This window comes from Harmonia axyridis, chromosome 2 (genome assembly GCF_914767665.1).
Source record: "Harmonia axyridis chromosome 2, icHarAxyr1.1, whole genome shotgun sequence".
NCBI classification, from domain to species: Eukaryota; Metazoa; Arthropoda; class Insecta; order Coleoptera; family Coccinellidae; genus Harmonia; species Harmonia axyridis.
Window position 1 is genome coordinate 28,741,952 of NC_059502.1, and position 20,795 is coordinate 28,762,746.

The 20,795-nt window shown below is 33.2% G+C and overlaps 1 protein-coding gene across 2 annotated transcripts in view; it reads right to left on the minus strand.

Annotated features, from left to right (window-relative positions):
• Positions 1-20,795, minus strand: part of LOC123674169 (carbonic anhydrase) — a 55,017-nt gene that overhangs the window by 7,953 nt on the left and 26,269 nt on the right. For both annotated transcript variants that reach the window (XM_045609092.1, XM_045609091.1), the window contains exons 2-3: positions 14,642-14,676; positions 545-736 (exon numbers count right to left, since the gene is read on the minus strand). In XM_045609092.1, the coding sequence (XP_045465048.1) occupies positions 545-736; positions 14,642-14,675 (226 nt within the window). In that variant the 5' untranslated portion in view covers position 14,676. The remainder of the gene's footprint in view (positions 1-544; positions 737-14,641; positions 14,677-20,795) is intronic.

Sequence of the window (20,795 nt, forward strand, 5' to 3'; positions counted from 1 at the left end):
GAATGAAGATCACACATGAAAAACAATTATTTGTCTTGTCAAGAAGAAGTATATAGAACAAATTTTAAAGAGATTTGCGATGAAAGACACAAAATAGCAGCAGTGTTTTCAAGAAATATTATAATAAGTAATAAGTTAGGCATTCCCCAAGGATCAGTCGTGAGAACACTACTTTTCATATTATTTGTCAATGACTTGCCATATTGTGTTGTTGAGTGTATTGCAATTCTGTTTGTATACACTGTAGTAACAAAATATTATTATGGAACGACGATTTCACATTTCTAGGGAATGATCTAGTATTCGAGCATTACGAACGGTTATTAGATTGAATAATCAATGAAACATTTAACCCCATATTTTTAAAGTTATTATTATAATTTGGAATGTTATAGATAGCTGTTATTCCGATTGATTTCCATACTTTGATTATTTTCCAAAGGGAAGCCAAGTGCTCAAAATAAGCCAAATTCGTCACTGACAATATCTGATTATAATTTAATAAAAAACCATCTCTCAGTATATTACTTTATCGCGAACTTACATGATCCTCCTTGTATTATATCCACTTGCCAAGCATGACCGGTATTCCGTATATCCTTCACTTTTTCGGGTGTATACTGCCATTCTAACTTCTTATTGCTATCCAACAATTTGAGATCTACTGGTTTGATGTCAACAGGACTCTGATGTTCACCTCTTGCTGCAGGATATAGATCCAACCAAGTTTCTGGTCCTAGAAGTGAAAAAAAATAAAAATAATAAAAATATTATTTGAGGTGCAAGCGGTATGATTGAATGTTTTCATCTTATTTTTTTTCAATTAGTGCATGGAATTATGGGGGAACTTTTTTTTTATTTTTTTTTTCATGTTACTAGTGGAACAAACAGTTTGTGTGAATTTGGAGCTTAATTTCATATCAGTTTTTACTGCCTTAAGCTCCGGTTTGCAGACGTTATTTTTTTTCTGGTGTTATATTTTCTTTAAGCATTATCTGTTATGTCATACTTCTGCAAATAAAGAAATTTATTATTATTATTATTATATTTATCATATTATATGCGAAGTTCTAATAAAAAGTTCATTGTTTATTTTCACAATCTACGTTTATTGCGTAAATAGTTAATACCACATTCAAATCTTAGTCTATTTTCAAATTTTACGACAATGTATTTCATTGGTATAAGCGTGATGTTGATGTGTTCGTTTCCTTATATTCACAAATTTGAAAAAATCTTCGTTTGAGTTAGTTAGAACTGAGATCCAGTATACAGCTATCGGATTTTCGGAATAAGTGGATTCTGAACAGACCGATGTTTTTATAAATTAGTTATTAACTTGTAGTTCCTGATGATATGAACTTAGTTAACGAAATTTGCGTCAAACGCTTAGCCAAAATCCTGTGGACAAAAGTGTGATCACTTCAGCTTTCAATAAAATGTTGTCATCTTTTATCATTTGACGAGTAAAAACTACGCTATCACTAAAAATATAACGATGCACGCTTCAACAAAGCATTGAAATTGTTAAAATTTACTACAAAAATGCAGGGCCGTCGCTAGCTAAACTGCCTCTCTAGGCAGAGACCTAATTTGCCTCCCTAACAGAAGCTTACTCTGCAGAATGCTAAGACTGAATTCTAATGAATAAATGATGAAATATATCAATTGAATTTAGATTTCAGATTCTTCTGCTGAGTTTCGAACATTGCGTTTTTCTTTAATATGATTAAATGAAACAACCGAATGTTGCGGATAACCATTATTTTTAATCGAATATAGAATGTATATTGCAGACATTCTCAATTGAAAAATGATTATTGAATTAGTGAAATTCGATTAAATTTGAGAAAAATCTTTTAATTCATTAGGGCCCTGCCCCTAGGGTTTCTTCTGCTCAGTTTCAACTTCATAAAAAGCTTGAACATTTTTTTTTTCTTTGAGGTTATAGAACAAAACAATCGGATGAACCAATATTTTTAATTCGAATGCACCCACACCCAACACTTGTTAATTTGATTAAAAAAATCAACTGGGAAATTGGTTTGAATTGAAAAAAAATTATTGAATACATTTTTCTAGGAATCCAGAATTTTCTAAAAAAGTAGATAAAGCCGCCCTCCATTAGTTGCAGTCCCTCTGAGCAGGCCCTGTGGTTTCAGGTTCTTCTCCAAGTTTCCATAATAAAAATCTTGAATATTTTTTCTTTTTTTTATTATTTCGTTTTTCTTTAAGATTATCGAGAGGAAGAATCGCATGAATCGGATAAAATTTTCTTAAATTCGAATGCCCCACGCCCAACACTAGTTATTGTATATTGTTATATACTATTATATAAAAAATGGAAAATATTATGATATAATGCAATGTGGTATGAAATAAAAAACTTCTAATATTTCTCAAGAAGGATAAGTTCTGCATTCCATTCTGAGGAATTAACATTATGATTATTGGAGAATTGAAAACAAAAATATTCCAGAAACCGCCCCAAGTGGTAACAAACTTCGGCAAAGTTTTGCATAGCGAACGCCGACAAGCCTGATTAATTTATATGTTTTTTTAGCGTCAATAACTTGAAAACAGATTAATTTATGAGTATAATGTTTTTGATGTTGATTAAATCACTCGATATTCCTTCCTGTTGTTGCTGAAGGAATTAAATCTCATTCGGTACTTTCCATTTCTACATATGTGATTTTTGTTGATCAAGCTTGAAATGCCGCCCTTGAATTTTGGCGCCCTAGGTGATCGCCTACTCTGCCTCCCCTCTAGGGACGGCCCCGCAAAAATGATGAAAAATTTGCAATCACAGCTGGCAAAACTAAAAAATTTTTGGGTCGTTAAGAAGCACCTTCTATGTCGGCAATAGTAAAACTGGTGGAAAAATTTGAGTTGTTGGGACAAGTAAGGATGTGAAGAATCGAAACCTTCTCAAGAACAACTGAGAATATTGCTGGTGTAGTCCTTAGTGTTGTCGTAGGGCGATACAACCGTTACGGTGATGGATGAATTGCGCTACCAAGCTATGATTATGATTTTTTATTGCCGAAATTGGAAGATATTGATATGGACGAAGTTCATTTTCAACAAGATGGTGCTACATGCCACACACAATCGAAACAATCGCAATTTTTCAAGAAAAAATTCCTGGTCGTGTTATTTCCCCCAACGGTGAGCACAATTGGTCACCGAGATCTTGTTATTTAACACCTTTAGACTTTTTTCTTTGGGACCACGTGGAAGATAAGGTCTATGCCAACGCTACACAATCGATTCAAGACCAAGAAGAAAGAATTCGTGAAGTTATTGAGGACATACAGCCGCAAATGTGCGAATTAGTCATAGAATATTTAATGAAAAGGATATGATGGTGCTGCAACCGTAGCCCTGGCGGTCATTTGGCTTATATTGTTTTCTATCGTTAATGGCATACATTCTTCTTCTAAATGAAATATTATCTTGAAATGTACTCGTTTTCTTTTAATATTAAAATTTAATTTAACTATAGTCACATACTTCACTTCGACATTTGTTAAGGGGTTTTGGCCATGACTTGCCACGCTGGCCAAACGTGTTGGCAAGTTGGATAGGACATGGGTCAGGAATTTCAAGATGTGGATGGGATTTATTAGGATTGGACATGATTTCCTCTCTGACAAAGGGTATAAGAGAAAAAATCAAGGCTCACGCAGGCAGGGTCGCTTCCCTGAAGTAGATCAATCTCCTGACGGAATCACAGAGGATTATCTACCCGAGATGGACAAAACTTAGGGAGGGTTAATCCGACAATGGGTTGTTAGCTGAGAATTATGATGATGACATACTTCACTTATGTAAAGCACCTATTTCGTGGACTTAAAAACTCTAAAACATTTTAGGTCTGAACCCATCTGTTTCTGAGATACAAGGAGATTTTTCCTTCTGAGAATACAATTGCCGATAACTTCTGACTGGATTATTTTTCAATAAAATTTTGTAAAGGTGGTCAACTCTAGTATTCAAATTCCAGAATTATTTGTAGTTAATGTTTTAATATTAATTATGATCCCTCCAAATTTTAAATTTTTCGTCATTTTCTCGTAAATGGTGCTTCTAAGGTATACATAAAGAAACTAATAATTATTTGAGTTACCTATTGTATTCATACGTAGGATGTTACATTTTGTCTATATATTTAATGTCGAACACCCTGTACACATATATAATTTTATATTGTGCTTACATTAATTGATTATCGATCATATGTCTTTGAATTCCGCTGAAAAAAAACCTCCTGTATTCTTTAGTACTTTTGAATTTGCATACAAAGATACAAAACCAACCGATATGGAGTGTCGCGCCTAACCAGCGAATAGATAATGGAATAAAAACGTCCTAAAATGAATGAGAAGCAGACGCGTCAACATAATTCATTATCATAGCTTTTAGATTCAGTTCACATAACGAAAGCTTACACAATGAAAAAGATTATTCAGACCTTATTGTTTTCGCTTATTTGTTGATATGTAATGCATAATTCATAGACTGAAGCAGTGAAGCTACTACCCTAAAATAAGCGATTTCCAAGCTCCACAACTCAATGTATAGATTATACGTTGAGTTTATTGCTACTGAATAATCAAATACATATCTGGTACAATGATAATTGATGAATGCACAGGGCAAGCACTCCAGTTGATCGTTGTTATTATTTCACTTACTGAGGATATCCTTATCAATTATTTGAGAATGTATTCGTTCATATATGGTTCGTTCAATTTAAAAGTGTTATTTGAAATGTTAGATTTTTAATCTATGCATTACATACAGGTTGTCCCTCAACTAGCCAGCTATACTCAGCTCATTTGAAGTACCTATCCTATAAACGTAATCACCTTCAACATTTTAGGCCTAAACTCCAATGTTTTTTAGATATCGACTCGGATACCGATAAGATTAAATTGTTCCTGCTGAGAATACACTTGCCGATAGCTCCTGACTGGGTTATTATTTTTGTACAAGTGGTCATTGTCAACATTAAGAATTTGCATGATGGCGAAAAATGTATTGCTCAGCAGTATGAACAGAGTCTTGTTAGGTTATTCTCTTCAAAATCAAATTCGTTTAAACAAATCTCATAACGACTTTTTGGCTTTGGGGTGTCGAATTTCAATATTATTGTTTTATAAAGGCTGGCTCCAACCCAATAAGTTTGTTGTCGAAAATGTAAGTATATATAGAATTTATATTTTCAACTACAGAATTAATAAGCATTGGGTCTTTCTTTTGCTCTAGGCTTTTGTAGTTTTTTTTTGTTTTGTCCAGTCAACTTAGTAGTTGATCTCCGATTTTGAAATAGCCACAACTAGCAAAAACTTGTGTTTTAACATCCTAAAAGTTGTCTCAGAACCTACATATGATAGGTAGGGTGTCCGCGACTGTTAAAATCTAAGGTCAAAGGTCACCAAATCGTTTTTTTTTGACATTTTTTGCATATATCACGTTCCCTATAGGTCTTTCGCTATTTGTTGGCAGTATCATTATTGTAGAGGATAAAATTCCATACAACTTTTGTTTCGAAAGTTTTTCTATACATTTGAATCGTTTTCAAGATAGAGGGCAGAGAGTATCATTCATCATACAGGGTGTTTCATTGATAAATGTACATAAGTTAACCTGAGGTAGAGCTACCCTAGACGAGTCCAAAAAACCAGATATGATAGGTCTAATCTTCCCCATAGCCGAGATACAGGGTGGTTTATGAATTCACCTATATTTTCAATTCCTTATAACTTTTGAACCACCCAGTATATTTGATTCATATTTGAAACGAACAATTCGCTCCATTAGGTCCTTCGATTGGTCTTCAAACTATTTGAAAAAATCAGGTCCGTATTAGAAAAATATAATAAAAAAATTATATATAAAATAATTCCCATTCCTCATTAACTTTTACATTCACCTGTCAACAGAACGGTGAATGTAAAAGTTAACACACAATTTTTTTATTCACAATGCTCATGTAGTTTATACCAATAACTTTTTACAAAAAATAAAAACATTGTGTTTTTATTGAAAAATATAATTCCATACATTCATAAAAAAATATTAAGTATGAACTAATACTCAATAAGAAATTAAAATTAGAAATCAATAATTAAGTATTTATCAATATCAATAATTAACAAACTTATATGGCGTATTTTTGACTGTACTACCGGTTGACCTTAAATGATGCTTTCTGCTCTCTATCTCAAAAAATATTTGACGTATAGAAAAACATCCAGAAAAAAAGTTGAAGGGAATTTTATGGTCTACAATATCGATGACAGTAAATGGCGAAAAACTCATAGAAATCGAGATATATGCAAAAATTAATAAATACCCAAAAAATTTGATGATTTTTGACAGATATTAATAGTCGCAGACACCTTACCAAATGTAGGTTTTGAAACAACTTTTAAGATGTTAAAATATACAGGGTGTTCTGATTTGTTTCCGACAAACTGCAACGGGTGATAGATCACATGTTTTAAGCAAAAAGGTTCCTATGAACATGGGTCCGGAAATGCTTCGTTTCCGAGATACAGGGTGTTAAAGTTGAAAAAATAATTCGCGTTTTCTTAAATATCTTTCGACTGATTCCAAATAATTGCATGAAAGTTGGTACATAGGGTTTTTTGAGGTGAGAAATTCAAATTTGTGGTCGATTTGGTTGTATTTTCTAGAGGGCGCCACTGGCAATCATTTCGTCCCCTTTAAACCGTAGCAACTTTTCTATGCTACCCTGTACGTCATTCTGGACTAAAAAAATCGATTCCCCTGACTTTTCTAGTTAAAAAAGGTATAACTCATTCAAGTTGCTAGGGTCAACCGTTTCAGAGAAAAACGCATTTAAAGCCAAATCCATATTTTTGTAATCTCTAAAACAGGTAGAAACAAATTTGTAATAATTTTAAATTAAATATTTTTTAGAAGTAACAATTCAGAACAAAACAAAATAACATAATAATTTTTAAAGAAGGTGTTCGAAATGTCCACCGTTCAATGACATCTTCGAATGATTGATTGTTTTACATTCAACAATTGTTGCGGCAATAGATTTAAAATGTGTGTTAGGTTCAGATGTCATTAATTATAATTATAGTTAACTAAGTTAATAGCTTATTAACAAATACAGGAAAATGGTATTGGTTACCAAAGGCCCGAACGAAGCATACAAAGAAGAAATCATCTACAGAGAAATAGGATTTTACAGACCTTCGAAGAAAATAAAAACTCAGTATTCGTAAAGCATCCCAACAACGCAATATTTCAGGAAACAGAATATTCAGAACACTTAAAAACAACAATTACATAGCATACCACTTCTACTTATTAGTGGGCAATAGAAAATCCGCATGCATTTCGCCTTAGAAATTTTCAAAATGAATTTAAATTTAATATTTGAATAGGAACAATTTCATGAAAGGATTTCGAAGCAGTCAAAACATATTAAAGAAAACGCGAATTATTTTTTCAACTTTAACACCCTGTATCTCGGAAACAAAGCATTTCCGGACCCATGTTCATAGGAACTTTTTTGCTTAAAATGATGTGATCTATCACCCATTTCAGTTTGTCGGAAACAAATCAGAACACCCTGTATATTTATACTAGTTCATAACTGGGTATCTCAAATTACTTTTCAGTGCTTTTACTGAGATAACTGGACTATTAATATAAATTGTGTATGATGTAACAATGACAAAAAACAAAGTTCATCACATATAAAAAAAAAGATTTGTTAAAAATAAATCCCAATCGCAAAGATAGTTTTTTATTTTATCTGGACCTACCCCAACGACGGTTGCCCATCGCTGGTCGAGAGGGTCCTTTGACTTCAATTTTAATTGCAACTATCTCGTGAGCATATCGGATGTAGGTGTTGATTTTGCCATCTAAATCGGTCCAGATGTTCTATATTTACAATCACTGATTTGTTTTCGTCTTGCCTGATTTATTTGATCTTTGACATTTTTCGATTTCGAATCTCTACGTCTTACCGACAGAATAATATAAACATTTCATCAGTTGAAATGTCGGGCGATAATGGGAAACCGCAATAAAATAAAATTTGAAACGATGTTTCGAGAGTTTTCTGGATTAACATCACGCGTTTCAACTAGCGCGAATTACCTACATTTACTTCAATAGGATAATCCACTACACTTTTTCAATAAACAGAATTATTCTACCATTATTATCAACTCTCTATTCATATCGTGTTTCTACAAATTAGTGAAGTAGATACTATTATATACCTACGGTTTTATTGCTATAAAAATATGATCAAAACTCACAATGATCAGCAATAAGAACCTTGAATATGAATGATGAAAAAAAAATCAAACACGAAAGTAGACTTTGTTATATTGTTATGGAGCTAACGAAAATTATTCATAAAATTAGAAAAAAAAGGGAACAGAAGAATGGCGTAACAGGATAACAATTCTCGGACAATATCACGGATAAGGAAAAAGCTGAAAAACTTGAGCAGTCCCTTCTCACAGGTCTCCAAGTGAAAGAAGTTGAAATATCGATATTCAAAAAGAGCGACAAAAAAAAAAGTCAGATCACTTGGTTTTATCAACAAAAATACAATTTTTTTCTTTCCTCAAAAATGAAGTCCGAAACTAAAACTTGCAAAATTGTGAGATACCAGAGTATTAATGAAATATTTTTCAAAACAGACTGGGATGATGTAATGGGCACTGGGGACGGCGAGTCGAGATGGAGTAAATTTCACGCATATGTCACCGGAACTGTTGAGGACCACACTTTCATACGAACTGTAAGGGTCAATAGCAGTAAGCCTTGGATTGATAATCATATTTTCGGGATGATTAAGTTCAAGAAATTGTTGTGGCGGAGGTATGTCCGTGGCAGGCAGGTTTGTGACTTTCGGAGGCATAGAGCATTCTCCAATCGTCTTTCAAGCCGATTACGTGAGGCCAAATCCAAATTTGAGAGTGATCTAGCTACTTCGAATGACAAGAAGAAATTCTTCAAATACACACGACGCTTTTTCAATACCGTACCATCTTTGCCGCTTGTTAAGGACAAGGATGGATTAGTTGCAGATGACCATAAGTGTTCAGCTGAAATTCTGGCTGATACCTTCTCAATGGCATTCACATCCGAGCCCGGAGCACCTATACCTTCAACTGCTTCTCTTCGAAACCATTCTTCTCTGGCTTTTATTGACATCAATCCCTTGATGGTTGAAAAGAAATTACGGTCTCGTCGTCAGCTGGTCCGGATCGTTTTTCTGCCAGGTTGCTCAAAGAGTGTTCTCAGTCTCTTAGTCTACCCATATCCAAAATTTTCTCAGTATCATTGACCTCTGGTATACTGCCGAAATCATGGAAGAGTGCACTTGTATCACCGATACATAAAAAAGGCGACAAGCAAGATCCTAATAATTTCAGACCAATAAGCCTCACTTCCATTCTATGTGAGATTCTGGAAAGGTTAATGTACGACAGGATGCTTTCGTTTTTTTTGGAACATAACATCATACCAGATACCCAGCATGGTTTCATCAGGGGAAGATCAATTATCACCTGCCTCCTCAACTGTCTCAACAAGTGGACCCATTCTTTGGATAATAGACTTCCGGTAGATGTTGTCTATCTGGATTTCGCAAGGGCCTTCGATAGGGTACCAATAAATAGGTTTTTGTACAAGTTGGAGCACTTTGGAATCCGAGGATTGATCTTGAAGTGGATTGAGAGCTTCTTAACTGACAGATCGTTTGTGGTAAAAGTTGGTGGGCCAGATCGGAACCAAGATGCGTGCTCAGTGGAGTTCCTCAGGGCTCAGTTCTGGGACCGTTGCTGTTTCTGGTGTATGTGAGCGATCTAGCTGTTGAGTTCAAGTCGGGCAGTGCTTCATTTGCCGATGATATTAAATTTTTCAATTGCCCTCTCAACAACTATAAAACCCTGCAGGAAGACTTGGACAGGGTCGTTTATTGGTGCGACAAATGGTTGATTCCTCTAAACCCTTCAAAGTGTCGAATACTACATTTGGGTAAAAACAATCCAGGTTTGACTTATTACATTGACGGCGTTGAAGTTGTTGGATGTTCATCTCATGTGGACCTGGGTGTGGTGATTTCAAGTGATCTTTCGTGGACTGAACATGTATTGCATATCACAAAAAAGGTAAAACGTCTTATATATGTTGTCCAGAACGTTTATCTCGGCTATCTCCCAAATATATAAAAGTTATATTCGACCAATACTTGAATTTGCCGTTCCGGTTTGGCATCCGTGGTTGGCGGGTGATGCTGCATTGCTGGAGAACTTACAGCGTCGTGTCACTCGCATTCCCTTTGGATGGAATCGCCCTTGTTATCAGGAACGGCTACGGATGATGGGTCTTTCTTACTTTGCTGATCGTCGTTTGAGGGGAGACCCGATAGTCACATATCGAGCATTGCACGGCTTATTCGGCGTCGATATGTCCCACCTGTATGAGTTGAATTCGAATCAACTTCGTGGACATGATTACAAGTTGAATAGAGAAGTATTTCGAACGAGGTGCCGAGAAAATTTCCTTTGTAATCGGGTGTTTAACCATTGGAACGGCCTGCCCAGTGAAATTGTAGAAGCAGTATCAGTCAATGCGTTCAAGAATAAATTTGACACCTGGAAAAGTAATTGAAGTGTGTACATTGTTAGTTTTTGGTTGTTGATAATATCATTCTTGTAGCTTTTTGCAAATTTCTGGTGATGGTTGACCTTACTTTACTCGTTTCACTTATCTCTGTTTTTTTTTCTTTCTCTATAGTTGTATTATGGATAATTTTCAGTTAGAGTTTATAGGTTTAATGTACCTCAACTCTGTAATTTTGTTTAATAATAATAATAATAATAATAAAAATACCAAAGAATTACAGAGAGATAACTCTACTGATGAAAGCGGCTTTTAAAGTATTCTCAAAAATATTTATAATCATTATAAAAACTTATTATTTTGATGAAAGAATACATTAAAACAGAAGTTCCTGTTTTCATTGGAATAATCAACAAAAATATAAAAAATTGCAAGTAATTCAATTATTTCGTCTTGAATCATAATTATACTCCCAAATATCTTGCAGTTTAACTTGATTCTTCTTTGAATTTCAAGGTCTACTCGAAAAATTTACGTTTGAAATTGAAGTCGAGGAATAATACCCTTATTATTATTAGCTAGTTGTTTATGGAGTGTTGATGCCAGCACTCTTCGTACGGCAGCTTTGGCCTTCGTTTTTTCTGCTGCTGAATATTGTTGTTCTGTTTGGTTCAATAGTGCTCATGTTCATGATATTGATACATACATTAACGTTTCGATGAGAATTATCAGTGGAACTATTAAATATGCACCTTTACTTTGGTTACCAGTATATACTTCCGCCTCATATTCGTAGACAGGTCCCATTCAAGAAATCTTGGGAAAAAAAATCATTTCTACCCGAACTTATTTCCTATTGTATCTTACCTTCCAGATACTAGAACTGCCAGATTAAAATCTCGTAAACCTTTATGGATTGATACCTTCCTTCAATCTAATGAAAGTGACAAGGAAATTTGACGTTAGAAATGGAGTTCTTGTAATATCTTCAACAAAAGTCTAATCGTTGACCTTTCAGAGAAAGTTCTAGGTTTCAATCTGCCAAGGAAAGTTTGGTGTATTTTCAATCGACTTAGAATTGGCCTTGATCGTTCCAATAGTATGCTCTTCAAATGGCGTTCTGTTGAAAGACCACTATGTGAGTGTGATGTAGAAGAAACCATTGACTACTTGTAAATACTTGTCTAATTTATAAATTTCATGGTGGTTTCCAAGCTATCTTCAGTTTCAGATTCTTCTTTAGAATGGGTCGCTAACTTAACTTCAAATCAATATAATGGAAACTAACATTTGTTACTCTTTTCTGGTTCTTTTCTTTTTTTGTTAGTTTCATAAACGCCTTATTAGACGCCATCGTGGTGAAACACCCTGTATACTTGGAATTTTAAAGGAAGTTTTGGATCTGCAATGTCGCAGTCAAGTACATTAATGGGCAAAATCCGACAAGGGTTTCCGTAATTACGGCCGTTCGAAGTTATGTTTTTCTAATAATGGACTTATATATACGCCGTTGATTATATTTCACTTTTGGTTTTAAGTTCAAAAAACGAGTCAATTTAAGTAGAAGTTAAGGTACCTAAAAATTCTAAAAAAATGAATTTTCTATTTCGTTACGTTTGATTTTAATAGTCATTAAAAAATTTATATACCTACAACTATAGACAGCGTGCCAGAAAAATGCAACTCGTCAATAATTATTGTACGAAGAATTAAAAAGGAAAATCCTCGCACCCGCCGATTTTTGATTTCAAAAGCAATTTATCCTGTGATTTTTTAAATTTGATATTTTTCACCCCCTATTCTTTCAAACGGGAATATATGGATTGTGATACATCAAATGAAAAGTAGTTTGATTACCTATTCAGCGATGTGGCTAGAAGTAAAATTGGTTTTGCCGTTTTTTATTAAAAAATTAGGAAATAATTTATAAGTCCCAGAAATATCAAGATTTCTATTCTCTGCTTTTCACTCAATTGATTCATATCGAATGGAAAAAGCAGGTCACCCTATGCTTTTTTGAATTTACGCTCCACACCCTTTACGCTCCACATCCCTCTACTTTTTTCTTCTTCAAATAGGATGATATGGATTGTGATATATCGAATGAAAAGGATTCCTTAGGTATAGGATTTCTTTCTTGATAACGCTCATTAAAAATTTCAGACACTTGTTCATAGGTCTGCTTACGATCCCCATGTCCCAGAAATATCAAGATTTCTATTCGCTGCTTTTCACTCAATTGATTCATATCGAATGGAAAATTTCGGGAAATATGATATTATTCGCCTTGAAGAAAGCAGTTAACAACTGATTTCCATAAACGTCTAATAGGCCATCGTATTTCAGTTATTGAGTCAGAGTAGTCAATCAGAAATTGCGAAAATATTCAAAATATTAGGAAATAAGCGCCAGTGCCATTGAATAGTTGGTTTCGCAGATAATCTACGATAAAATAAATTATTACCGTAGACCCGATTTGAATTAAAACTTACATATAAACCTTCAAATATATCGAAAGGACAATTCAATATATTCTCACGAATAAGCGACCTAATACAAATTAAGGGGGTATCATAAATTTTGAAAAAATTGCAATTTTCCCGACGAATGAATATGAGCTCTGGGTTTGTCAATTTTAGGTGAATTGGAAGTACCATAAAAGAGGCTCATGGAGGGGGATTTTTGGAGAATCGAAAAAAAAGAATTACTTAGGGACTCAGATCGGGAAAGTCAATATTTTGCCGAGAGCGAGAACTTGATTTGAAGAAAAAAATTTTTTGAGATTAATTAAGAGTGCCAATTAAATAGGTTTATATTTTCAAGTGACTCATAGTCCAGTTGATTTGTGCTTACAGGTGCGCCTCACGGAGAAGTTTTGTGGTAGTTTTGATTTTTTCGAGTTTATATTTTTTTGGAGTGCTAAATCCGAATCTGAGGTTTGCCACCAAAATTTCTTAGCGGAACATATTTTTTTGCTTGAAACTCGGAAATATCAATTTTTCATGAAGGAACTTTCCATACAAAAACAAAGTAAAGAAATTTTTTTCCAATGAGTTTTTTTCTATGATAAACCGTTCTGGATCAAACGATAGTTGAAAATTGGCTTATTTGATCTGTCCCTACAAAACTCACTTTTTTCACTCCAAAACTTCAATTTATAATTAATGGCGTCTTTTCTATTCAATATAATTTTTTCTAATACAATCCAGATTGGTTTGAACAATAAACCTAAAAACAGTTTAGACAAAAACATTTCCACTTTTTGAAATATAGTTTATTTCTTTAAAGCGATTTCAATGAACATCTTGAGGAGAAAAAACCGTCGTAGTAGTTATACAATAGAGTACGTAAATTCTAATTTTTTTCAAGAGGATCATTCACGAAAAATTGAAATTTTCTGAGTTATATGCAAAAAACCGCCTAAAAATAAAAAAATTATAACTTTTTCTGCATTTTTTCAATATTCCGTCAAGAAATTTTGATGGCAAACTCCAGATTCAGAACCCCAAAAAACATATGAAAAAAAAACATTTGTGTTTGAACCAATGCTTGTAGAATATGATTGTGCAAAAAGTATTTCTCAGAAATTGTTGTTGCTATTACTGTAAATTATTTTGTGTCAAATGGGGTCCTGGGAACAGTTGAAACACATTTTGTGGGACGATTGAAATACCTAAATATAAAATACATTTTTAAACAAACCAAGAATAGAAACTAAAGTTACGGAAGAAGATAAAAGAAGAAGATTTAGAAATTTTTGAAAGATTATATTTTTTGTTTGAATTTTCATTCATTTCAGTTATTGTTGGATATGTCTCAGGAAGTGGTGGTAATTACTTCGTATAGATCCACTCTTGATCTTTATTGAAATAGCTTTTATCACATATTGATATTTCTGCACTACATCCATGGAATTTTATAAGCACATAAATCTGTGAAGTTTCATTTTAAAAGTTTAAAATAGTTGGCCTTCAAAATGAAGTTGAACGTGAGAACTTACCATTTTCGTTGCAGTATCCCCAATGATGTGACATCCTAAAAACAGATAACAACAATCATTGATGAATTCAATTCCTTCATGCAAGGTAATGAGTTCAGTAGATCGAACAATTATAATAAAAAAAAATAGTAAAGCTTATTGTGGAAAAAAATACTTCTTGATTGGTTTTTAGTAGTTTGAATATTACTTGTTTCAAAATGCAGAAATTTATTCTGTAATTACCGGACTCGCGACGTTGTAGTAAGGCAGGTAGCAATTTCTTCGGAGGAGAGACAATAGGTACTGTGAATTTTTTTCACCTATATAATTTTCTCCTGTCTGATGGTATTGGTAATTCACTCGAGTGGTAAAATACTGAATATTTAAAACTGACATAACGTTCCCATCTATCCATTTAATTTGCCATTAATCTAATTAATGAGACTTTAATAATTTGTAAATGAACGAGTTCTTCACGGTATCATTTTGAGTTTACCACTCCCAATGATTTGACAGCTTCACATTTCCACTTATTTTAATTTCGCATTGATATTATTGATTATTAAATTATTGAGCATAAAGAGGAAAAATCTCACCTTACAACGAGTCTAGCAATGTTGTAGACGAAACTTGCGTCAAGATTATGAAGCGTCAGTGAAAATAACTAAACGAAATGCATAATTATCATCCTTTTTATTTGGGGATGTTTAAGTAACGATGTCATGCCTAAATGAATTCACCCCATTTATAATAACCTTGAAATATATTAATGAATTATATCCATTAGCTCAAATTCTATTTGATCATTCATCAATGCCTGAATTTAATTGAATTATGAAAAATAGGTATATACATCACCCTTTCATTTTTAACATTCTTTTATAATTGCAATTTTTGTTACATTACTGATTCATTTTTTATTTGCGTGTTTGAGGTATATACCAAACCAATTTTTATCTTAGAATTTCCACATTCACATTATCTATCGAAAGTTATAAAACTATTATACAGGGTGTACACTTTTAAAACGGCCCAACTTCGAGGGGATATTATACAAGTGATTTGCAACAAAAATGTCATATATCACATGGTCGAAATATTGGTGGTTATTCTTCAGTAGAACATTTCTTGATTTCGCGGAATTTATCACTCTTTTCCATAAAACCAATTATATCTTATTCATTTCTGCATCCTCATCGAATTTGATCATATATTCCGAAAAAGCATTAAATTTGCATTAATATGAGAAGTCATGAGTGAGCAAAAGAGTTTTACTGACGAGTGTGGTGGGGTGGTGAATATAAATATTCTGAAGAGAGCGAAATAAATATGTTTTTCTCTAATTCTGTGGTTATTCCGTTCATTCTTCCACATCTTGTAGAACAAAATCGTGCGAGAATATATCAGAAACGCACAGTTTTCATGGTTATATTTTATTATTATATGTTGGTACTCCGAACTTTCTGCCACGGCTTTATGTGTCAATTCATCAATTTGCCTTAAAGAAATCAGTTTTGCCAACCAACATTTTTCAATGCAAAAATCACTAAATGATATTTATGAAACTATTTCATTAATTTCAATAAAAATGCAATGAATTAGAGAAAATAATGTATAATACTCGTACAGAAGGTGTTCATTAAAAAACTCGCCACTTAGTGGCTCGTTTTTGAATTTTGAACACGTGGAAGAATATCAATGCCTTCTGCACTTGTATTATAAATAACTATTTTTGCAGTAAAAACTTCTCCATTTTGCAGGCTTTCTAACGACATATCAAGTTTTGGGCTAGCTACTCTCCTTCTTCTGTAATATCATGGCTAACGTGATGACAATGAAAAAGAAGAAAATACTCAAACTTTCCTTTGCTCTCTTTCGGAGCTGCTTTTGATTGGATATTGAAATAATTCTCATGAAAATACTTATTGTTATTAAACTCAATATTTCATAAATAAATTAATTAAATTCTACTTATTTTTACCGAATAAAATGATTAAACTAAATAAGTTCAATTGTCACCTGCTGAATTGGGTTGTTAGTGGCAACAAATTTTGAATTTGAAATATAACAGCTTCAGTCCTTCGTTGCAGTCCTCATTAGTGCATTTGTTCTCAATTAAAGGAATTGAGTCATTTCATCCGTGTTACAATTAAAAAGAGAAGAAATCATACCTGCTTTTTCAATCATTGAATATCGCGATATGGTATTTATTTATGTACATGCAAATGGAAATACCAACGAAGCGGTTCGAGAGCATGGTTTGCGTTTTTCGAACACACAAAAACCAAACAGAAAGACCTTTGCAGAAGTGTTCAGGCGATTAGGTGAAACAGGTTCATTTCGTGGTTTAAGAATCAGAGAGGGTGGTCGAAATACTGAGCAACGGCAGCAAGCACCTGCTATACTCCAAGCAAGGCCAAAGAGTCCAAGCAGTCCAAGAGGATCTGACAACGAGAACTCGTCGCATTGGCACCTCATTGAGGCTTCCGCATATCACAGTTCGCAGGGTACTCAGAAAAAATAAATTACATCCCTATCATTTGAAGAAGGTACAGAATCTGCTAGCTCCAGATGCTGAGAGGAGGCTCGTGTTTTGTAGGTGGTACCTTAACAAGTTGGCATAGTGGAGTGGCGATAGAATAATAAGGACAGATGAAGCCACGTTCACAAGATCAGGTGTGATAAATAATCCAAATAGCCATTAATGGAAAAGGAAAAAGCCACATGCGACTGTTGTTACCCATTTCCAACATGAGTTAAGGGTAAATGTATAGTTGGGACTGATGAGGGGCGAACTTTTTGGTCCAGTAATTCTTCCAGATCGTTTCAATTCTGAAGAATTCAAAAATATCATCATAGAGAAACATATTCTCATTTATAGTTTTTCATTCATAGAAATATTGGAAAGATACGACTTATTTCGCTCTCTTCAGAATATTTATATTCACCAATTCACCATAGTTGTCGATAAAACTCTTTTGCCACTCATGACTTCTCATATTGAGGCAAATTTAATGCTTTTTCGGAATATATGGTCAAATTCGATGAGGATGCAGAAATGAATAAGATATCATTGGTTTTATGGAAAAAAGTGATGAATTCCGTGAAATCAAAAAATATTCAATTGAAGAATAACCACCAACATTTCGACCATGTGATATATAACATTTTTTTGTTGCAAATCACTTGTATAATCTACCCTTGAAGTTAGGCCGTTTCAAAAGTGTACACCCTGTATTTTATCATAAAATTCATCAGAAATGAGTTCAACTTTACAGTTGAAGATAATTCCCCGCATAATATTCGAAAAAAATTAGAAATCGTTACGAAATAATACAGCGTTCATGGAACAAGCGCTCAAGAACTGGTACCTATATCAGTTAGTGCTGATTCAGTATGACTCTTGGAATATACACCTCGTCCGTAAAGTATGGAACAAATTCATTTTTAGCTAAACAGACCATTTTGAGAAATAATCCTGAAACACGTCGATTTTTTATTTTAATTTACCGTATTTTAAAATAATAATCTAATATACAGGGTGAGTTACTTTCGAGTAATGACGTCTCCGTCATTTTTTTTAAATGGAACACCCCCATTTTGTCTCAATTTTCTAAGATATGACTCAATAGTATTACATTCACATAGGTATGTATGAGTGAAATTATAACATGAATTTTCATAACATTAATTAAAACTATAGCCTCTGCCGTAGTGAAGACTTTAAACTAAGATATTTTTTTAATAATCAACTTTGTACTTTGAACATTATTTCATGCTGAGACCATTGATAAAATATTGAAAATTCCAAAGTTGTTAAGAGAAGGACACAACAGAAATTAATATTCTTAGATAATAAGGGCATTTCAGGTTGTGTGATCATCGTACAGTTGTTGTGATCTACGAAACTCAATAGGGCATTTTGCGACTGCCTATTAGACGTTTCTGGAAAACGGGGCCTATTTGAAATCTGAAAATTCGGAATATGATATTGTTCATCATCTCTATTCAGCTGGAATATTTCCGAAGCACCGACAGTTCCGGTTATACAAGAAATAAAAAAAATGTTTCAAAATTTTTTTTTTCATTTTATTTCCAGGTATTACAATCATTCCTTCCTCAAGTTATTTTTTAGTCCTGATGGTTATCAAAATGATAAAAAAAGAAAATATCCATAGTCACAATCATATGAATTATTTTTACTGTAAATATCCTATGCATAAACTCGTTTCATTTTCGAAGTAGAATGATCTTACATCTCTTGAATTTGAGAAATATCATCACAGAGTGTTTCAAATACGTCACAAATTGTGAACACAGTTTTATCATAACTATCTATCAAAAATGAATAATACTCTTGTTAGTTTCTCAGGAAAAAAGAAAGTGAATGGGTATCAGATTTTGTCTATATCTTCTGATTCAAAAGTTGTAGTGCTAAAACATCGAAATTTGCCCACCCTATACATAATCAATGGTTGCTTCAATTTAATGACTTACCTTGCCGAGTTTGACCAGACCGAAGATGAAATACTCTAGAGGACAGATAATAGGAGCGAAGGACGAGGAAGGCGATTGGCAAGAGTTTTTATTGGTTCACATTCGTATAGTTGGTTTGAATTGATTTTTTTGATGAGCTTTCCAATTTCTAATCAAGAGACATAACAAAAATTTCAAAAAAAAATTACCAAATGGGTAATTTCAATTAATTGAAATAATTCTTGAAATTTTGGTATTTTCAAATTGATTTTCTCCACGAAATCATTCAAAAAAGTATTTTAAAATTTGTGCAAAACATGTCTCCCAAAATTGTCGTAAAATATATGACTGTAATTCATTTCCAATCCAAATTCATTATTTTGTTGAAACTGAAATAACATAATACATCTGAGTTACTTTGTGGCTCTCCGCCAAACACAATCCAGAATAATTCAACCAAATAGTTCTAAATATAATATTCAAAAGTCGAGTTAATCGTTAAAAAAATAAAATTCTCTTCTAAACGTTATGAGGTGAATAGTCTATCAACAGAATATGTGTATTCACAATATGCATATTATGTCTGTATACAATGAGGATGATATAACCACTCATTTTTGAATTAACTGGGTCGATTCGGATATTTTATGTTGAAAAAATCGATCAATTTATGTATATCGTATACAAAACAATATACATGCTTAAAATCGAGGAATATTATGAATAGGTACTATGAAATAATCAATTGTTTGAAAATCAAACAAAGCTGAAGAGTATTTTATAAATATGTATCTATACTATTTAAACTTCATGCCCATGTTATGAAGAGAAATTTCATCTGCGAGCCGTATATCAAAAAGAGATTTTTCCAAAATCGTTTATGACCCTTCCTAAACACTCTTTCATATTTCCATTATTATAATACCGTACGCAAACGTGGAGGTCTCGGAATGTTATACTTTTGCGCTTCATGAATATATTGGAACTACAGTTTTTTCAATGTATATCAGATTACAATCGATAACAATCAGAGAAGCCTGATTTCAAAACTAAAATTTGAATTTACTCTTGAAGTATGTAAATATGGGCTTTGCCGTGCGCCAAACGTGGAGGTCTCGGAATGTTACTTTTGCGCTTCATGAATATATTGGAACTATAATTTTTTTAATGTTTATCAGATTACAATAGATAACAATTAGAGAAGCCTGATTTCAAAACTAACATGGATCAACTTTTGAAATATGTGAATATGGGCTTCTCAATAATTCATATAAAGAATCGAAGAAGCTTAAAAATCACATTCAACACATCCGTCATACAGAGCGTTAGCTGTGAAAATTTGCATTTTTCAAAATATTTCGTTTGACGATTTTCCTAAGTTTAGTTTTTCAGATAAAGCTTTGTGGTCATTTCGGAATAAGAATATTAATTTTGGCTCGCAAAATGCATTTCAAACTTTTTTTTCAATTTTGGTTTCCTGTATGTCTGTCGATCTCTATGACCATGACTGGAAATCCTTCTAACAACCTTTAATTCTTCAAGTCTTTCCGATTTTGATGAAATTTGGTATGAGTATCATCTTCCTCAGGAAGAGATTCGTTCGTCATAGTAACGTTCATTCGAGAGTTACAAGATTTCAGGATAAATTTGTAGTGCCGAGACATAAAACGGCTTTATTTCAGAGAAGTTTCATCTTTCA